The 18,706-nt window shown below is 40.8% G+C and overlaps 1 protein-coding gene across 1 annotated transcript in view; it reads left to right on the top strand.

Annotated features, from left to right (window-relative positions):
• The window catches only part of HSD17B4 (hydroxysteroid 17-beta dehydrogenase 4), a 249,032-nt gene that overhangs the window by 83,841 nt on the left and 146,485 nt on the right, over positions 1-18,706 (top strand). The window contains exons 10-12 of the mRNA XM_075272298.1: positions 642-666; positions 1,791-1,919; positions 13,521-13,624. Coding sequence (XP_075128399.1) covers positions 642-666; positions 1,791-1,919; positions 13,521-13,624 — 258 coding nt within the window. The remainder of the gene's footprint in view (positions 1-641; positions 667-1,790; positions 1,920-13,520; positions 13,625-18,706) is intronic.

Raw genomic sequence — 18,706 nt, forward strand, 5'->3', positions numbered from 1 at the left:
AGTCGGCCAATCAACACTGGTTCTTCTCCTACCTTTAGAAGTCTTCTCCGTGCAGCTTCCCCGCGGCGTCTTTCGGCTCTTCATTCACTCTGCCAGGCATCGGGCCTGGGCAGAGCCGACTGCGCATGTCCGCTTGTAGTGCTGGCATGCGCAGTCGGCTCTGCCCAGGCCCGATGCCTGGCAGAGTGAATGAAGAGCCGGAAGATGCTGCGGGGACGCTGCACGGAGAAGACTTCTCGGAGGATCCAGCCCGACCCTCACTCGTGGACTTGGTAAGTATAATTTGATCGAATGTTGCCTACCCCTGAAACGAGCATTTTCCCCCCATAGACTATAATAAGGTTCGAGATTCGATTCGAGTAGTCGAATATTGAGGGGCTACTCGAAACGAATATCGAACCTCGAACATTTTACTGTTCGCTCATCTCTATTAATATGTAAAATAATTTACTTTCTTAAAAAATCTATAAGAAATTGATAAAATTGTGCTATTTATTTTTGGGAAGGTTTATAAGTCTCTACAGTCAATTTTTTTTTTTTTTTTATCAATGTGATCAAAATGATATACCGTATATAAAAATGACAAAACTTCTAAAGATTTGACAGTTTTTACTGAAGTAAATGTTCTCTCTGTCTTTCAGGTCGGAGCTGGATGGGTTGGAAAGTGTGAGTATTTTATGATATATGTATTTGCACTGGATATTTTTCTCTCCCTATAACCATGTATAAATAGAACTAATGTGTATAGTCTGAAGGGTACTACACATGACCAAACCATTTTATCCTTGAAATTCTAAGGCCTAGCTCACATCTGCGTTCGATATCTGTATGGGGAGTCAGTTTGGGGACCCCCTTCCCGAACGCAAACTTATACGCGTTAAAGAGCGTGTGGTTTCCACAAGCAGTACTTCTCCCTCCACATGTTTAATGCGGGAACTAAACGGACCCCATTATAGTCTATAAATGGAGGGGGGATCCCCTCAAGCAGACTCTCCGAACGGAATGCCAAACACAGATGTGAACCAGGCCTGATATAGAGGCTGAATTCACTATTCTACAGGTGACTGAGGACACTTTCCAGCACCTCTATTGCTGTACAAAGCCTGTACTTGTCATTTGTATATTAGATCTGTGGAAACTGTTTGATATATAGATAATTATCTGAATAATTTTCCATCTTTGAAAATACCTGGACAAGAATAATGGCAACAGCTTGTCTGCTTTGTCCGTACATATTGAATAATGCGCATGATGTCCTAGTTAGGTAGTTGGTATTGTGTTTGTATACTTTGTATACACTTTAAGTCTGTTCGATCTGTCTCCTGTTCTTTTGAAGACGTTTTTTTAAAGTAAGATGTAATTGATCAACTCACCTGAGGTTTACAAATTGCCTGTAACACAAAATGCTCCTTAGCATTGTTCTCTCCCACACTGCGTTTCGCTCCTTGTCTGCTGCCGTTTCCGGGGCCAGTATTTCAGCATGAAAAGTAATTTCACTTTTTGGAAGCAATGTTTGTGCTTGACAAAAGCAAACAAAAACCCTCAGTGACTTTATAAGTTTTCCTCTGAAAGGTCTCTTTTCTCCTGTGCTGGGCATCTTTGTGGTGCAGGAAAAATGGCAAGGCCCTTTATAAAGCTGTTTGCAAACAAAATGCACTTGGCTTGAGATGGTTTTGAAAATTCTTTAGAAAGTAGCTTTTAGAAGTAAGTTCCTTTTTGTATTACTTCATGCTCTTTGGCGTCACCTTGAGGATTCTGATCAATATTTTCTATTCCCTTCTTGTAATTAGTGCGTTGGGAAAGAACTGTCGGCGCCATTATCAGGGAGCAGAATCGCCAAATGACACCAGAAGCGGTCCGTGATGAGTGGTCAAAGATCTGTGATTTTGATAAGGTTACTAAGCCACAAACAATACAAGGTAACCATATTAATCAGCTTTCAAGATGTGTCCAATTAAATCTTTATTTTCTTTAGTATATTAGTGTAGCCCTTAAACAGACTTGTTTTTTTAATTTTTTTTGTCACTTTTTACGTTTCTCATGAAGTATCTGCAGGGTCTTGCTGAACAGTTTTTTCTATGACTGTATAAGCCTTCATATGTGTTGTCCTATCAGTTTTTCTGCTGTTAGTATCCCTATTATTGCGGAAGCACATTTTACATTTGTCTCTGAGGCTGTGTAAAAATAAGGAGAAGTTTAGCGGTTTAGTTACATGTAATTCTCCCTGGAGTAACTGAACAATAATAGCAAACAGCTGATGAAACTAAAAAGATCCTTGACACAGTAAAATAGCACTCTATGAACAATAATTCCATCTGTAATCATCTTCACCCCACCCCGTATGGCCCCTCCACTTGACCCATCTATCAAAGTTAACGGAACCCCACTTACTCCTGTCTCACAGGCCCGATGCCTTGGGGTAACCCTGGACTCCGACCTATCCTTCAAGTCACATGTTCAAACCCTCAACACTACCTGCCGCCTCCAACTCAAAAACATCCACCGAATCCGCTCCTTCCTCACCCCTGAAACTACTAAGATGCTCGTCCAGGCCCTCATAATCTCCCACTTAGACTACTGCGACACCCTTCTCCATGGACTCCCAGCTAACACCCTCGCCCCCCTCCAGTCCACCTTAAAATGTGCTGCTCGTTTAATTCACCTCACCCCCCGATCTTCATCAGCTACTCCCCTCTGCCAGTCCCTCCACTGGCTACCTATAGCCCAGCAAATTGAATTCAAGCTGCTAACATTAACATACAAAGCCATCCACAACCTGTCCCCTCCATATATCTCTGAACTAATCTCCCGCTACCTGCCCACACGTATCCTCAAATCCTCCAATGACGTCCTACTCCGCTCTGCTCTCATCCACTCATCACACAACTGCCTCCAAGACTTCTCCTGTGCATCCCCCATACTCTGGAACTCCTTACCAAGACACATAAGACTGACCCCCACAATCACAGGCTTCAAGAAGGCCCTGAAGACTCACCTATTCAGGAAGGCCTACAACCTCCAATAACACTATCACCGCACCACCATCTGAACTGTCTCCCCCTCTCCTTCTGTCTCTCCCCTCTTCTCTCATAGATTGTAAGCCCTCGCGGGCAGGGCCCTCTACCCCACCGTGCCAGTCGGTCATTGTTAGTATTATATCTACCTGTATATTCTGTGTACTGTATGTAACCCCCAAATGTAAAGCACCATGGAATTAATGGTGCTTTATAAATAAACAATAATAATAATAATACAAAAGCCTCAAAGGTGGAAAACCGAATTTCTCCAAAAAATAGAGGTCTGGGCACAAACACACTACATTCCAACGTTTCGGGGAGTACACCTTTCTCAAGTGTATGGTAGGCAAGCAATGAACTCGTTTCTACAACTGGGTATTAAACTGTGTTTAAAACTATTTGTTTTTAGATAATTTGTCACGAACCACCTAAACAAATGGTTGAATGAAAATCAATGACTCGAAAGTGAAAAACTAAAACAAATAAGGACACCGAAAGCAAGAACTGTCTGAACTTTCTTTTAACTGGGCCTAAGGCCTTTGCATGTCCGCTGTGTCCTTGACACGTGTTACTGTGGAGCCAGCTGACAAAACTGTCTTTAACAAGGCTTATGGTGTAGAGGATGAGTGTTTGTTGCAACATCTTAGCACTGCAAAATGCAGGAAAGTCCTGGAGACTATAAACAAGCCACTGTAATGCTCTGTAAGATCTTTTTTTTTTTTATCCCAGTGGCACTGTTGAGAATGTATTATCTGCTTTCTCTTTGATGAAATTTCCTTGTTACAAAAAAAAAAAAAATTGAAATCTCTTTCCATAGTTGCACATATGTCCCCCAGGAGAGATTTCACATCTTGACATTTAAGACATAAACAGAGCAATGGAAGGCTAAGGAGTGCTCGGTCACTGTGTTCTTGAGTCTGTATCCTACTGTAATTGCATTGACTTTTTTCCTTCTAATTGTATGAAAGCGCTTTTATATTAAATGCTGTTAAATGTAATCTCTTATTCTGTGAACACAGATTGGACTTTTCTATTACAATTGTATTCACTAATGAACATTCTGACATGAGTCCCAATTGACACGTAGACTTCTTTTCTGATTTAACAGGTTTTTAGCAGTGTAATATTGTAAGTGCATCATGACCTTTCTCAGTCACTTTAAATACTAGTAATAATTTTCATCACTTAACTTTAATAGTTTTGTTCTTTCTCTTCATTGTTACTGAAATCATTAAAATTTAAGTAAACTTTTATTATTTCTTTCATGAATCCATGCTGCTAGGGAAGATAACAAACTTTTTAATATACTGTTTTAAAGAAAATGTCCCATTCTTCATCTTATTTGTCTCATCTTGTCACTAACCAAAAATAGAACTCTATGGGGAAGGGAGGAGGGAGGAAAGGATAGCTCCTCACAGCAGAGACATCTGCACTATAGACAGACTGTTTTCTTACATAACACAGCCCTCTCCTTAGCAAAATGACTCGTATAGTTTTGCAGATATCTCTCTGTCGCACTCTTTCTCTCGCTCTCTCTCTCTCTTTGGATGGACTGTCAGCTCACACAGTGATCAGATTACAGTTTCTCCTAGAAGTCTATGAAGAGGGTAGAGGAGGTGTCACTCCAAGTCTCATCTTAGTGCATTCCTCTGCAAATTCAAACCCATGTCTGGTGCACGCTCAGTCATGTGCATGGGGTCTTAGGCTGATGTACAATGAAGCTGTGCATTTTATTTACACTAGGTTCACACTAGTGTTTGGGTCTGCATCGTTACCTGAAAGACTGAGACCTTGTCTACTTAAAAAGCAGTTCCCTGCGAACTCTATTGACCCCATAGACTATAACTGGGTCGGCTGGGTCACCAGCAGAGAGAAAAGTCCTCTTTGCAGGATATTTCTCTCTGATGATTTTAGGAGGAATCTGCAGCAGAGTCTTCAATGCAGATGTGAATCCAGCGTTAGCATCTACTCCATGGCTGGGTCCCAATTTCTCTTTAACAGCCTACAGCCATGTAGCTTTGAAGACAGACAGAGTATAACTACAGATATCTCAAAGGTTGGCAAGGTTATACTCTATATAGTTATCTAATTTATTCTCTAAAAGTTTGATCTTTGACTCTTTTTAAAGTGTACCTGCAGTTATAAACAACTTATGCTCAAATGCAACATTCATTTATGCAAAGAAACCTTGTAATACATTTTGTTAAAGAAATCTGTTTCCTCTTCCACTTATTATAGGATCCTTGTTTGCCTGATGTGTGAAGATATTCCTCTCTCTGTTTACACATCATTATATAGGTCCCACACATCTGCGCCCGGGGTTTCTGTTATGCAGGTTTCCGTTTCCTGCCCAAAACTGGGCAGGAAACGGAAACCTGCAGGCATTTTTCAAACCCAATCAAATGAATGGGTTTGAAAATAGTCCGGCCGTGAGCACCGGTGAGCGTTTTGGGCTCTCCGCGGCGAAACAGTTTTTTTTTTTTTTTTTTTTAACCGAATACAAAGTCGGACATGCAGGACTTTGTGTCCAGTTTAAAAAAATCGGTTTTGGCACGGAGAGCCCAAAACGCTCATAGCTGGACACGGTCTGACAGGTTTCCGTCTTCTGTCTGCAGAAGACAGAAACCTGAGAATGGAGATCGAACGCTGGTGTGAACCCAGCGTCACACAGGTTGCAGTGATGAGTCACTGCTTTCTGGGAGGGCTGAGTTCTCTTTCTGTTATGTGCAGCTCTACCAGCAGTTTAGATAATTGCACTTTGTGTAAACTATACATCTACTGTGCATATTATTTGATCTGCATTAACCTTAGATTTCTAATTATGATAAGTAATCTCTCATGGTAAAGGAAATGTCTATATTGAGATGCTTCAGATACTTCATAGTGTCCTATTAATCAAACAGTCAAAGCTCTCTCACCAGCTTGCTGAAGAACACAGGAAGTGAGAAAAGAAGACAGCAGGCGAAGCTGCTGAGACAAGAAGATGGGGAAAACGCCTTTAAAGAGGAGCTTTCATCACTTGGGGCACATGCGATTTTATATACTGCTAGAAAGTCAACAGCTGAATTCAGCGCATTGTCAGCTTTCACGATCTGTTCTCCAGGTTAAGAGCTATTGATGCCGGTACCGTAGCTCTTCACCGTCAGAAGGGCGTTCCTGACAGTCAGCACAGAGCACGGATTGTGAAAGCCGACAATGCGCTGAATTCAGCGCACTGTCGGCTTTCTAGCGGTATATAGAACCGCATGTGCCACAAGTGATGAAAGGTCCTCTTTAAGCTGCTCTTCTCCTCCTTATTTTTAAACAAGCTAGTACTTTTATTTACTTAAGATTCTGTCTCCATATCCAGCACGCACACTGAAGTTTGTGGAAAGGGTAGGGGGAGGAGGCGGCTATTACTTGATTTATTGCATCATTATGTTTATTGTAGTGTCTTTATCTAGAGCAGTCTTTCTCAAAGTGGGCGATAACGCCCCCTTGTGGGCGCTGGAGGCCTATAGGGGGGCAGTAAAGGGCACAGAGAAGATTGGGGGGCGTTGAAGCGGTATAGGGGGGCGATGGCTAATTTAAAGGGGTGGTATCATAACAATGATTCTATCTATACTGCTTGTTAATGTGGATTTAAGACTTTTCCTAAATACACCGCTTCAGCAAAACTGCTTTGTTTGTCCACTATATTACTTTATTCACTTCATTATGGACACTAGCACCTGGCCCCCTGCTCATTGCTGAGGGAGCCACATGACGTAGCTCCCTGCTGTGTGGGGGCTGAGTGTATGGAGCCAGCCTGTGTCTGCACCACACATACACATCACATACACATCACCTAGCTCCCTGCTGTGAGATAGAGGGGGGTGTGTGGAATAAGTGCTGATTTCTTATATATAGCAGTCTAAATCCTACTGGGCTAAAGGACCCGGTCTCTCTTTTCACTAGGATAAAGCTTTATAATATAGAGCAGGCTGCTAGTGGGCAGAGGAGCCAGGTCCTTTAGGAAACTCCGTACAAGGTAAATCCAAGTCTACAGGACCTTTTGATGACATCACAGGCCCTTCAGTCATCCCATAGGATGTAGTAAAGTAAAAAAATTTGGGGGGGTGCTAGAAAATAATTAATTCTCGAAGTGGGCGGTAGACAAAATAAGTTTGAGAACCTCTGATCTAGAGGATACAGCAGTGTCAAAAGGTATATTATATATGTGTGTATTTATAAATGTGTATTTTCCAAGAGCCCCCCCATCCCGCTTTCATATACTTGTATGTAAAAAGTAACTAAGCCTGAAAAGTGGAGAAGGAAACATATTTCTTTAATAAGATGTTATAAAGTTTCTTATACTCACTTGTACTATTCGTTTATACAAATTTGTTTATAACTGAAAGTACGCTTTCAAAAGCAACAAAGCTGGGTTTGTCATTTGGACAATTTGCTATCAATATGTTTATGATGTTAAATTGTCTTCACTGGATTTACGTAGGGCTGCAGATTAGCAACAGCAGAATCTTACAACAATGCATTCGGCTCTGCTTCATCAGTGCATGGTACGTTTGATAGCCTAGCCCTGCATCCCAGTAGGGAGCTTTGTTTAATTAGAAACCAACCATTCCTCACAAAACATGCATATGTGATAGCTCTAGGTGTTGGAATCATTTTGCAAATGCTGTGATGATGGACCAAGTGTAAATTTTATTAAAAAGTATTCCCATCTTGTATATATTTCCGACTGCGGTAACATTGAGCAACATTATGCAGGGTTGCAGCCTCACTTCATTTGATGTAGATGACTGTTCCCCGTACTCCTGCCCTTGCCTTGCTACTTTGCAACACAATGGAAGTGATTTCATTTCTCCTCATTGCATGCTTTCATTACCTCCTCTTGTCACAGCAGGGTGTGCTGCGCATTCAGTTTTTCTCTTGCTGATGATGGTCATGAATTGCAATAATTTGCCAACACAAGTGATTTTTTATGCTGTTATCTGTTAAGAAATAAGACTAGGGAGGAATGATTTAAAAAAGGGAAAAATTGTGTTGACTCACAATGTTAGCACCTTGCTTTCCTGCTGTTTTCACTGCCGAGTGTACTGAAAACCCCTGCACAATACAAGGTATATGCTCAGTATCTCATCTTTGTTCTGCAGCTCTTAAGTTTGTCAGCTACAATATCACTATGCCTTGAGCCGATAAATCATATGGGGCACATATACAATATAACGATTTTATTTCCTCATCCGCCATTGTGCAGTGCCGTCGGAGGTAATGAAATCGTTACCTTGGTGTAAGTGCACGGATGGATGTACATTTGAGAAGCACCTTATTAAGTTTTAAATGAGAAATCAATTCTGACATTGTATCTACAAGTGTGCTCATGCTTAGTGAATATCTGAGGTGCGGAGACCGAACGATTCCTTGCCCTGCTGCCATTGAAAAACAATAGCTGGCATTAACAAGTTTGGAACAATTTGCTGTCTGATTATACTTTTCTCGAAGACTGATGTTCCATTTGAAGTGTAAAGATTGCAGGAAATTGTACACTGTTTAATTGCTTTATTTCAGCCATTGATTGGCTCTGCGGGCCTGATGTGAATATAGTAGTTCACTCGACAAATTGTTCTTCTATGAAATACCGTTTCTAAAAGGCAGACATTTAAAGATTAAGGTCTAAAGATTTTTTTTTTTTTTTTTAACCTTAAAGAAAACTACAAAGAAAGACGAATCAAATCAAGAAAAACACATTCGCTATCTTGTAGCTCAGGTTATGTTGATTACAACAAAGAGGTTGCCGTTCCATGTGGTTAAGTTTTGTTCACTATAGATAAAATAAAAAAACAACAAAAAAAAAAATGCCTGTATGGTATTGATTGAAAGCAAAAGCGCTTAAACTTTGTCCATTGGTAAGGTAGGCATCACCCTATGGCCTCATGCCTTACTTGGGATATCAATGTTCAATGGCAGTTGAGGGGGGATGTGTCACCTTGGGTTGGTCCATCTCTTGAACAGGCAATATAACTTAGTAGAACTGAGAAGATTGGGCCCCGATATAATCACATTGGGGAGAATAGACTGATAATATTCTTTCTGTGTAACTAGAACTGCCTTCCTTTTTTCATACAGAATTTGCATTGTGGTACCCATTGATTGTATCACGTTTGCTTTGGCGTTTCTGTTTCAGAGGCCATCATATTTGAAGGTCATGCTGGAACTAGGGTGGACTCCATTAGGGCTCTATGTAAGAACCAGATGGATCCCATTATAATACATCAGGGGCATTCACTGTATGATCCAATGGAGGATGGTGGCTTTCATTTGGAAACTATAAGTTTTGGCATAGTATTATAGGCTTAGTTGTCAAAGCCAGTTAAAAGTACTTTACTTTGAGTATAATGGTGTACCTGCAACTTTAAGGGGTACCAGATTTTTTTGTCAAAAGTTGAAAAATCTGCAGGTCTTGCTGAGATCTGTTCTGACGACTTAAGTCTTCCTATGTGCCTATCAGAATCTGGTGCTCCTTGCAGGACTTTTTTCTTCGCATATTTTAAGCAGAATGGGGGACAAAGTCCCTGAACTTGTTAGTGTGACCCTAGGTTTAGAACAGCCAAATTGGCTATAAAATAGGATATACGAGGACACTAGACTGCAAATCCAGGTTATGCTGCAGCTAAAAAGATTCCATGCTGTTCCATGCTATTTCCATGACTAATATCCCATCAGCAAGAACACAGGCAGCAAGTCGTAAGTAGATAGAATCTCCTTAGTAAGTACATACACATGTGGACAAAATTGTTGGTACCCCTCATTTAATGAAAGAAAAACAAACAATGGTCACAGAAATAACTCTGACAAAAGTAATAATAATATATAAAAACTCTATGAAAATGAACAAATGAAAGACAGACATTACTTTGAAACAGGCCTGTACAGAAATGATGGTTCCCGTAACTTAATATTACGTAGCACACTCCTTTCAAACTCCTTAGTAAATAACGTATGGCAGCTGTCATGCTTGCTAACCAGTGTCCCAATACATTTAGGTTGGTGCGTTTCAGCAGGCACCACTTACAGAAGTTAAGGCACTTCTTATGTGGAGATCTGTTTATGTCATTTTGGAGTAGACATGCTTGTGGCGCTCACTGAGATTTTCTACGTGACATTTATAATTCTTTCAGATGCTCTTTAGCAACAGACACCAAACTGGCACAGTCAGTAAGGAGCTGCTCGTGGAATTTTAAATGCCGGTGAGATCTAAGTGAAATTGAATTTTCCCTCTAAATTAATACATTTGTTTTACAAACTGCATTGTCATTATATGGAACATTTTGCTTTTGCAATATCCAATAGAACAGATTATATTCCCCAATTGTTTTGCTGTTTGCACCAGGCAAGGGCTCATAGGCAGGGGGAGTGAAATAAATAATTGTTTGTAAGGAGACTTAAAGGCAAGACTCCTTGCAAAAAGGTATGCAAATTACCTCTCCTCCAAAAGGAAGGATATCTTTGTCTGTAGTGCCACCTATAGGGAGAGGTGACTACATCATAAGTCAGTGTGCCCCATTTATTACCCCGATAGGTGACACTAAAGAGATTTTGATACTTCCTGAAGAAGAGCTATTTTCCTAGTAAGCCTTGTAGGTCTTATAAGACTCCCTATGCCAAGTTGTCAGTCTCCACAAGGAGAAACATTATTTATTCACATCCTCTATATGAGTAAAGTGTTGGTTTTCACTACTGTCTAGTAGTCCTTGGGAAGCAAACAATCATAGAATTGTGGAACTGCTGCAGTATATGTACAGGTTTTAGACCATTAATCCATATACAAAAGAAGGTGTTGCCAACGTTTGATTCTCTTTTGGGTATGGTGCATTAAAGATAATATGAACTTTCATGCTCATTTTTTAAAATTTTTATCTGTCATTTGCTAGAAAACCTTTTTCAGATGGGGTTTTATTCTATTTTACGTCTGCTGTTTCTTCTCCAGCCTTCGCTTGTTCTGATATATAGTGCAAGCTCTTCTTTCCCCTTCTCGTAAAGATCAGCCTGAAAAGCTGCAGTTCTTATGAAACTGATAGAAATTCAGCTTTAATGAATGAAAGATTTTGGAAATTGCTGCTTCCTTTTACTACAAAGTGGGGATTTGCAAGAATCTCATCCACTGCTGTGACTTTAAAAAAAACCAAAAACAAACAAACAAACAAAAAAAAACACGCCACATTTACACCACATGGACACCGGCCTGAAAGTGGTATTTGTAAGTCTAGAGCAGCGGTTCTCAACCTGTGGGTCGCGACCTCAGCGGGGGGGTCGAACGACCAAATCACGGGGGTCGCCTAAAGCCATCGGAAAATACATATTTCCGATGGCTTTAGCCGCTGAGAAGCCGCGCTACGGTTTCAGCAGCGCTATTCAGCTGGAATGCACACCCTTATGGTGTCATAGCATCATCCGTACGGTGACTGCGGAGAGAGCGGCGGGGGAACGTTGGAAGGGGAGTATAAGTGGTTTTTTTTTTGGGTTAAACATTAAGTTGGAACATAATGAAGGGGGCCCATGAAACTGGGGGGAGAACGGCATGACACTGGGGCAGATGAAGGGGGGGGTGGAGAACGGCATGACACTGGGGCAGATGAAGGGGGGGGGACAACAGCACGACACTGGGGCACATGAAGGTGGGGGAGAACATGAAACTGGGGACCGAGATGTAGGGGGGACATGAAACTGTGGGCAGATGAAGGGGTTATATGAAACTGGGTTAGAGATGGAGGGGCGGACATACAATTTACGGGTGACTGTAGGAGGATTATACTGTGTGGGAGTACATGAAAAATGAAGGAGAATGGGCGGAGTCTACATAAAAGCGGGCGGAGCTAATTTTGCCACGGCACGTTGCGCGTGCCACACATTTTGTCCCACTTTCTGGTCTTCAAAAGTTGGGAGGTATGCCTATGTTTAAATTATGTTTGATTTGTAGCAATGAGAATACATAATGCATATCAGGTATTTACATTCCGAATCATAACTGTAGCAAAATTACAGTTATTAAGTAGCCACCAAAATTATTTTTTTGATTTGGGTCACCGCAACATGAGGAACTGTATTGCGGGGGTCACGGCATTAGAAAGGTTGAGAACCACTGGTCTAGAGAATGCTACATGGATACATTTCGAAAGCAGACTTCACAAGTTTCACAATGACTTGGAAAGCTCCAAGAAGTTTTGAAGTTACCTGCGTTCAACTTCATGGTGGCTGCTTCTTGTATATCTTCTTATGTTTCAGTTGCTTATTTTTAGTTCCCAAGCGGCATTGGTTCTGCTGATTATACACGTGAACACAAGGAAGTATTAACTAAAAGTTAGGACAGTTTCTCTGAATTACTCCATTCCTCAGACTAAAGAGTTAATGTAGGCAGAGCAGTAATTGTGAAGAGGCGTTCAATAAAGATAATTTATTAAGATTATTATTTATAATAATAGAATCTGATACTCTAAGGGAGCAAATACAAAATTCTCAACATAATGGCATCCATAAATATATTGCAGAGTCTGAAATCCAAATATCCTATATGGCTAGATGTAAAATACACAGTCTGCTGTATGCTTTCATAAATAGTTTAGCTGTATTCCGTTCATTGACAATTAGCGTTATCTGTTCCTTATGGGTTTCAATATACGATGGGTAGATTTGCCCTACTATAGTCTATTTATATTACCAACTGCACCTCTCACAGGTGACCACATCAGAGCAAAAGCTTCAGCGAGAGATAGAATACTGTCCGTTCTTCCTTCATGTCAAATTCGCTACTTGAGATAATATGAATACAATATCTTGCCTCGGGGAGTTGTTCAGCCAAATGTTTATGAAAGCTATTTAGAAGGTTAGGATATAAGAAAAGAAGTTAAACTCTCCTTACCAATCCCCACAGCTCCTACTCCCTGGTCCACCTCTATACGTTCTCCTCCAATGATGACATTGTGTCCGGATGTCATCACTGGAGGAGAGAGTCCAGAGAATGTCGGGATAGAAGCTATCTATAGAACATTGAAATCCATGTGATGCACTTCTATCCTTTCTGTTTTTTAGTGAGTCATTCTGTGCCATTGGTATTCACATAAATGTTCATATTTAGTAATGCCTCCATCATTCATCTATCTATAGCTTAATACACAAGCGCTGGTTAAATGCAGAAAGCTGTACGACTTGTTAAAATCATTATTATTTTATTACTACCTAAAATTAGGTTAACATCTGAGAATAGAAACAACTTGATCAAAAGAGCTCTCTAGATCCTGTTACAGTCGCTCTCCTGCGGTAACTTGATTAAATAATTTATTACCGGAGGTTATCTCCACAGCAACCTGCTAAGAAGTGGTTGGCAGAACGCTCACTAATGGTACAGTGGTGTCACCGGTTTTTATGAACAAAATTGTATTCTGTTCTATTTGGTTCGTAAGGTTATACAAATAAAAAACAAACAAACAATAAAATATTTCTAATCCATTATTTTCTCGTTTATAGAGTCCACAGGAACCCTGTATGAAGTTCTGTCGTCCTTTGATTCTAATAAAGGCATTTCTCTCAAACCTACCAGCCAGCAAACTTCATCATCTGCCATTAACCCGGTGAGTGTGGTCACCCAAAGGAGTGACATACATAGACTCAGTTCCCACACATTATAAAGAGTGAATAATGAAGATTTGTTCCGTATGTATCAGAATTTAGTTTGATTTATTGTACATTTTAAAAAAACAATAAAAGTTTATATATTGTGATTTTATTTAGTAGAAGTACATAGAAGAGCATATGAAAATGATTATCCTTTATGGGATCATGTACTCTGGCCTGCACCTGTCCAATAGGGCATATGAATATTTTGCACAGGGATTTGCTTCGGAGCCCTCAGTCTTCAGTCAGTCCACATTACCTAGTATAGAGAGTTGCTACATTGAAGTTTTAGTGTAACTTGGGTGATCTGTTCCCTCCTGCGGACTGCAGGAGTGAAGAACGACTGTGCGTTGGTGTAGGCCTCACATGCCATTCACTTGCTGCCATTTACAAACTACTGATACATCTTGTGGCTGGGGTTGTCCGTACATTCATGCTGAAATGGGAGTCAGACCTCAACTTCTTTCTCACCCAAGCGCACAGGGAATGTATATTCTGAATCTCTCATGAAGCCTTGATTGTCTCCCGCTACCAGGAAGCCAGCTTCAAAATCTTATCCCAGTGGTATCATGAACTTTCAAAATTGCATGCTTTTTTTTCCTGCAAGTTACACCGATATGTTGGAGATATGGAGAGGAGGAAGGTACCATGCTTCATGTTATGTGGTCCTGTGGCACCCTCCCTTCATTTTGGGATTACATGGATAGAATTATGACTCAGGTTACTGATATACCTCTCATCATTTGGGTCCTTCTCTGTTACTTCTCTATCACTATGCAGTATACCAGCATCCAGTCGCAGCATTCCGATCCATATTCAATCAAAATAAATGGTCCTAGTTGGGAGGGAGGTGTTGCAAGGCGGATGTCCACAGCTGAACCAGCTGCGGAATCCACCTGAAGAAAGGGCAGATCACTTTTTTTCTCCGCAAGCGGGAACAAACCGCTCACAGTAAAAGGAAATGACCAGCTCCCATTGATTTCAATGGGAGGCGTTTTTTTGAGCCAGATTCTGACGCGGATTCTACGTCAAAGTCCAGCCCAAAAAAACCTGTATGAACCCAGCCTTACAGTCTAAATAGTGGCACAGAATCCCACTGAAAACCGTGAAATCAGACCAGGAGTATTTTCACATGCATTCGGCCTGATATACAAACAGAAATCCATGTGAAAATTCCACTGGGTGAATATACCAAAGCTTCCAAAACTTGTCCATATTTGTTACATCCCTACTTTTCTCTACTCTATAAAACTGCAATTGTCTAACCCACAAGTTATTATAGTTAAAAAAGCATGGCCACTATATCATGACATCCCCGAATGGTTTACAGGCCCGTATCAATTAAAAAGGTATCTGTTGGCATTAAATTGGGCATAAACCTAATCTTAGGACCTTGCAGAGGTGATTCTACATTTTCCAAATATGCCTCTGTTACTTCGCTTTGGAGACCCATTTTAACAGTTTTAGTCATATGTACTGTATATACTCGAGTATAAGCCGACTTTTTCAGCACATTTTTCATGCTGAAAAAGCTCTCCTCGGCTTATACACGAGTCGGGGTCCACGGAGCACAGAAAATTGGAAGGGGGAGGTCCTTTAGTGATACTGCTCTGTGATTGGCTTCTCATGAGGTCACGTGACTGTGATGTCATCAAAGGTCCTGTAGTCACTGGTATGTAACATCTGCAGATAAGGTTGAGTCTAAATCCTAGTAGCTCCGCCCACACCAGAGTCCGATCACATGGTCATGACGTCATCAGAGGTCCTTTAGCACACTAGGATTTAGCATCTACCCTGCAGATGAGTGGCCAGGATTCATTGTGTCTTATGGAAGATGTCTGTTGTATGGAGGAGAGGAAGCTACAGTAACGTGACACACACAGGGACCTTCCTTTAGTTACTCTGACTAGTAATGTCAGGCATTTGGGGTTATTCATTTAGTTTCAGTAACTCCATGTGCCTCACATTAATAACAGTTAACCCCATCATGTCCCTCATATTAACCCCTGTGTGCCCCATATAAAGGTTTCTAATATGTGAGACACATGAGGGTACTAATGAAGGACCTTAATTATGAAGATACCTAATTATTACCTCCCATATGTTCCACATATCAGTAACTCTTATGTGAGGCACACAGGGGGTTAATGTGAGGGACATGATGGGGTTAACTGCTATTACTATGATCCCCATGGAGTTACTAAGCTGCAATACACATGACCAAACTTTTTATCTGCAATGGTGGATTTCCCCCCTCGGCTTATACTCGAGTCAATAAGTTTTCCCAGTTTTTTATGGTAAAATTAGGGGTCTCGGCTTATATTTGGGTCGGCTTATACTCGAGTATATACGGTAAATGATGGGGACAGTGCTTTGGGGAATGGGGAATCTAGATCTGAGACTGAAGTCTGTGATTTAACCTGAAACTGATTTACGTGAAAATGTAACTTCAAAGCTGTCTAAAAGGAATATTTGGAAACTGTAGAATCCCCTTTCCAAGGTCCTGTGATTAGGTTTATTTACTGCTGACAGACTGCCTTTAAGGAATATGATAAAAAATAAAGTTTTATGCTGGGGAGCCCTTCCTATAAAACATGGGATTGATGAACCGTATATCACATAGTAGAATGTAAGGGCTCATAAAAGTGATACTTATTGGGAAGCGGCAGCTCGTACGCCACAGGTTCAGCTTCAGAAAGAGAATGTTAATTATTTTTCATGTTTTCGTTTCCTGTTCACTGATAGAATGGCCTCTCGATAAAGGTCCATTCTGCCCCTGAAGGTTTCTGATGTCGAATATGCAGGGAACTCACACAGACATCATTTTGTCTAAATAAAGGTGACTCACAACCTCCAAGCAATTTCCTTTCCCAGTATGCGTATCCTGGAAGAATATTTGCTTAATTATTTTGCTCACTGCTACCAGCACATACCGCTGTTCTAGCCTTCCCCTGAATAGACTATATCTGTCTCACTGCCACTGGAAATAAAGAAACTGAAAAATCTTATATTGGGTTCCTTTTTAAAATATTTGCTTTTTTTTTTTTTGTTAGCAAGTTGCATATAAATTTATTTACAATACAATGTAATTTAATGTGCTTTCTTGTGCAATGGTATTGAATTAGGATTTGTAAGGTACTTTATTTTGAGACCTCTAAAATAGGGAATTGTATTATTATAATATAGAAAAGAAAAGGTTTTACCCACTATTCCATGTATTTTAAAAATAAAATAATTGTACAGAGGAAGGTGTTGCCTGGAATTTGCCTCTATTGTTTCAGTTCTGTTTTTATAGTGTTTTTTTTATGTTCCATGTTATGATCCATATTTAAAAATAAAATCTACAAATCTTTAACTTTCAACTGTAACTTCCTGTCTGTTGGAGACGGACCATGGGCGAGTTTTCTAGGTATAGCACAGAGGGGAGTAAAGAAGCTCTGAAATGGGCTATTGTGACTGGTGGATTCTGTGTCATATATATACAGTGGGGCAAAAAAGTATTTAGTCAGTCACCAATAGTGCAAGTTCCACCACTTAAAAAGATGAGAGGCGTCTGTAATTTACATCATAGGTAGACCTCAACTATGAGAGACAAAATGAGAAAACAAATCCAGAAAATCACATTGTCTGATTTTGTAAGAATTTATTTGCAAATTATGGTGGAAAATAAGTATTTGGTCAGTAACAAAATTTCATCTCAATACTTTGTTCTCTCTCCTTTGTTGGCAATGACAGAGGTCAAACGTTTTCTGTAAGTCTTCACAAGGTTGGCACACACTGTTGTTGGTATGTTGGCCCATTCCTCCATGCAGATCTCCTCTAGAGCAGTGATGTTTTGGGGCTGTCGTTTGGCAACACGGACTTTCAACTCCCTCCAAAGGTTTTCTATAGGGTTGAGATCTGGAGACTGGCTAGGCCACTCCAGGACCTTGAAATGCTTCTTAGGGCTAGTTCACACGTGGGCAAAGGGGAGTTTTTTGACAGCGGATTTCGCTTCAAAATCAACCCCTTTACAATGGAGCCCTATGTGAACAGCTAACTTTTTTTTTCCGCTAGCTTTTTTTTCCACTAGCTTTTTTTTTCTGCTAGTTATTTTTCAGCTAGCAGAAAAAAGAAGCGACATGACCTTTCTTCAGGCGTTTTCCGCCTGAAGAAAGCAATAGAAGTGAATGGGAGGCAAAAACAGCGCAGGTTTTTTTTCAGCGCGGTTTTTTGCAAAAAAACGCTAGCTGTTTTTTGCAAAAAAACGCGCGGAAAAAAACGCTAGCGGTTTTTTTTAGCCCATTCACTTCTATGGGAGGGGAAAACAGCCTGGCTTTTTTTGGAAGCGGTTTTTACAAAAAAAAGGTCCAAAAAAAGCCTGGCAATGTCAAAAAAAAGCTTCCTAATTAGGAAGCGGTTTTTTTCAGGACCAAAATAAGCCAGGAGGTTTTTACGTGTGAACTAGCCCTTACAAAGTCACTCCTTCGTTGCCCTGGCGGTGTGCTTTGGATCATTGTCATGTTGAAAGACCCAGACACGTTTCATCTTCAATGCCCTTGCTGATGGAAGGAGGTTTGCACTCAAAATCTCATGATACATGGCCCCATTCATTCTTTCATGTACCCGGATCAGTCGTCCTGGCCCCTTTGCAGAGAAACAGCCCCAAAGCCTGATGTTTCCACCCCCATGCTTTACAGTAGATATGGTGTTTGATGGATGCAACTCGGTATTCTTTTTCCTCCAAACACGTAAAGTGGTGTTTCTACCAAACAGTTGCAGTTTGGTTTCATCAGACCATAGGACATTCTCCCAATACTCTTCTGGATCATCCAAATGCTCTCTAGCAAACTTCAGACGGGCCCGGACATGTACTGGCTTAAGCAGTGGGAAACGTCTGGCACTGCAGGATCTGAGTCCCTGGCGGCGTAGTGTGTTACTGATGGTAGGCTTTGTTACATTGGTCCCAGCTCTCTGCAGTTCATTCACTAGGTCCCCCCGCGTGGTTCTGGGATTTTTGCTCACCGTTCTTGTGATCATTTTGACCCCACGGGGTGAGA

The sequence above is a fragment of the Leptodactylus fuscus genome, chromosome 1 (assembly GCF_031893055.1).
Source record: "Leptodactylus fuscus isolate aLepFus1 chromosome 1, aLepFus1.hap2, whole genome shotgun sequence".
NCBI classification, from domain to species: domain Eukaryota; kingdom Metazoa; phylum Chordata; class Amphibia; order Anura; family Leptodactylidae; genus Leptodactylus; species Leptodactylus fuscus.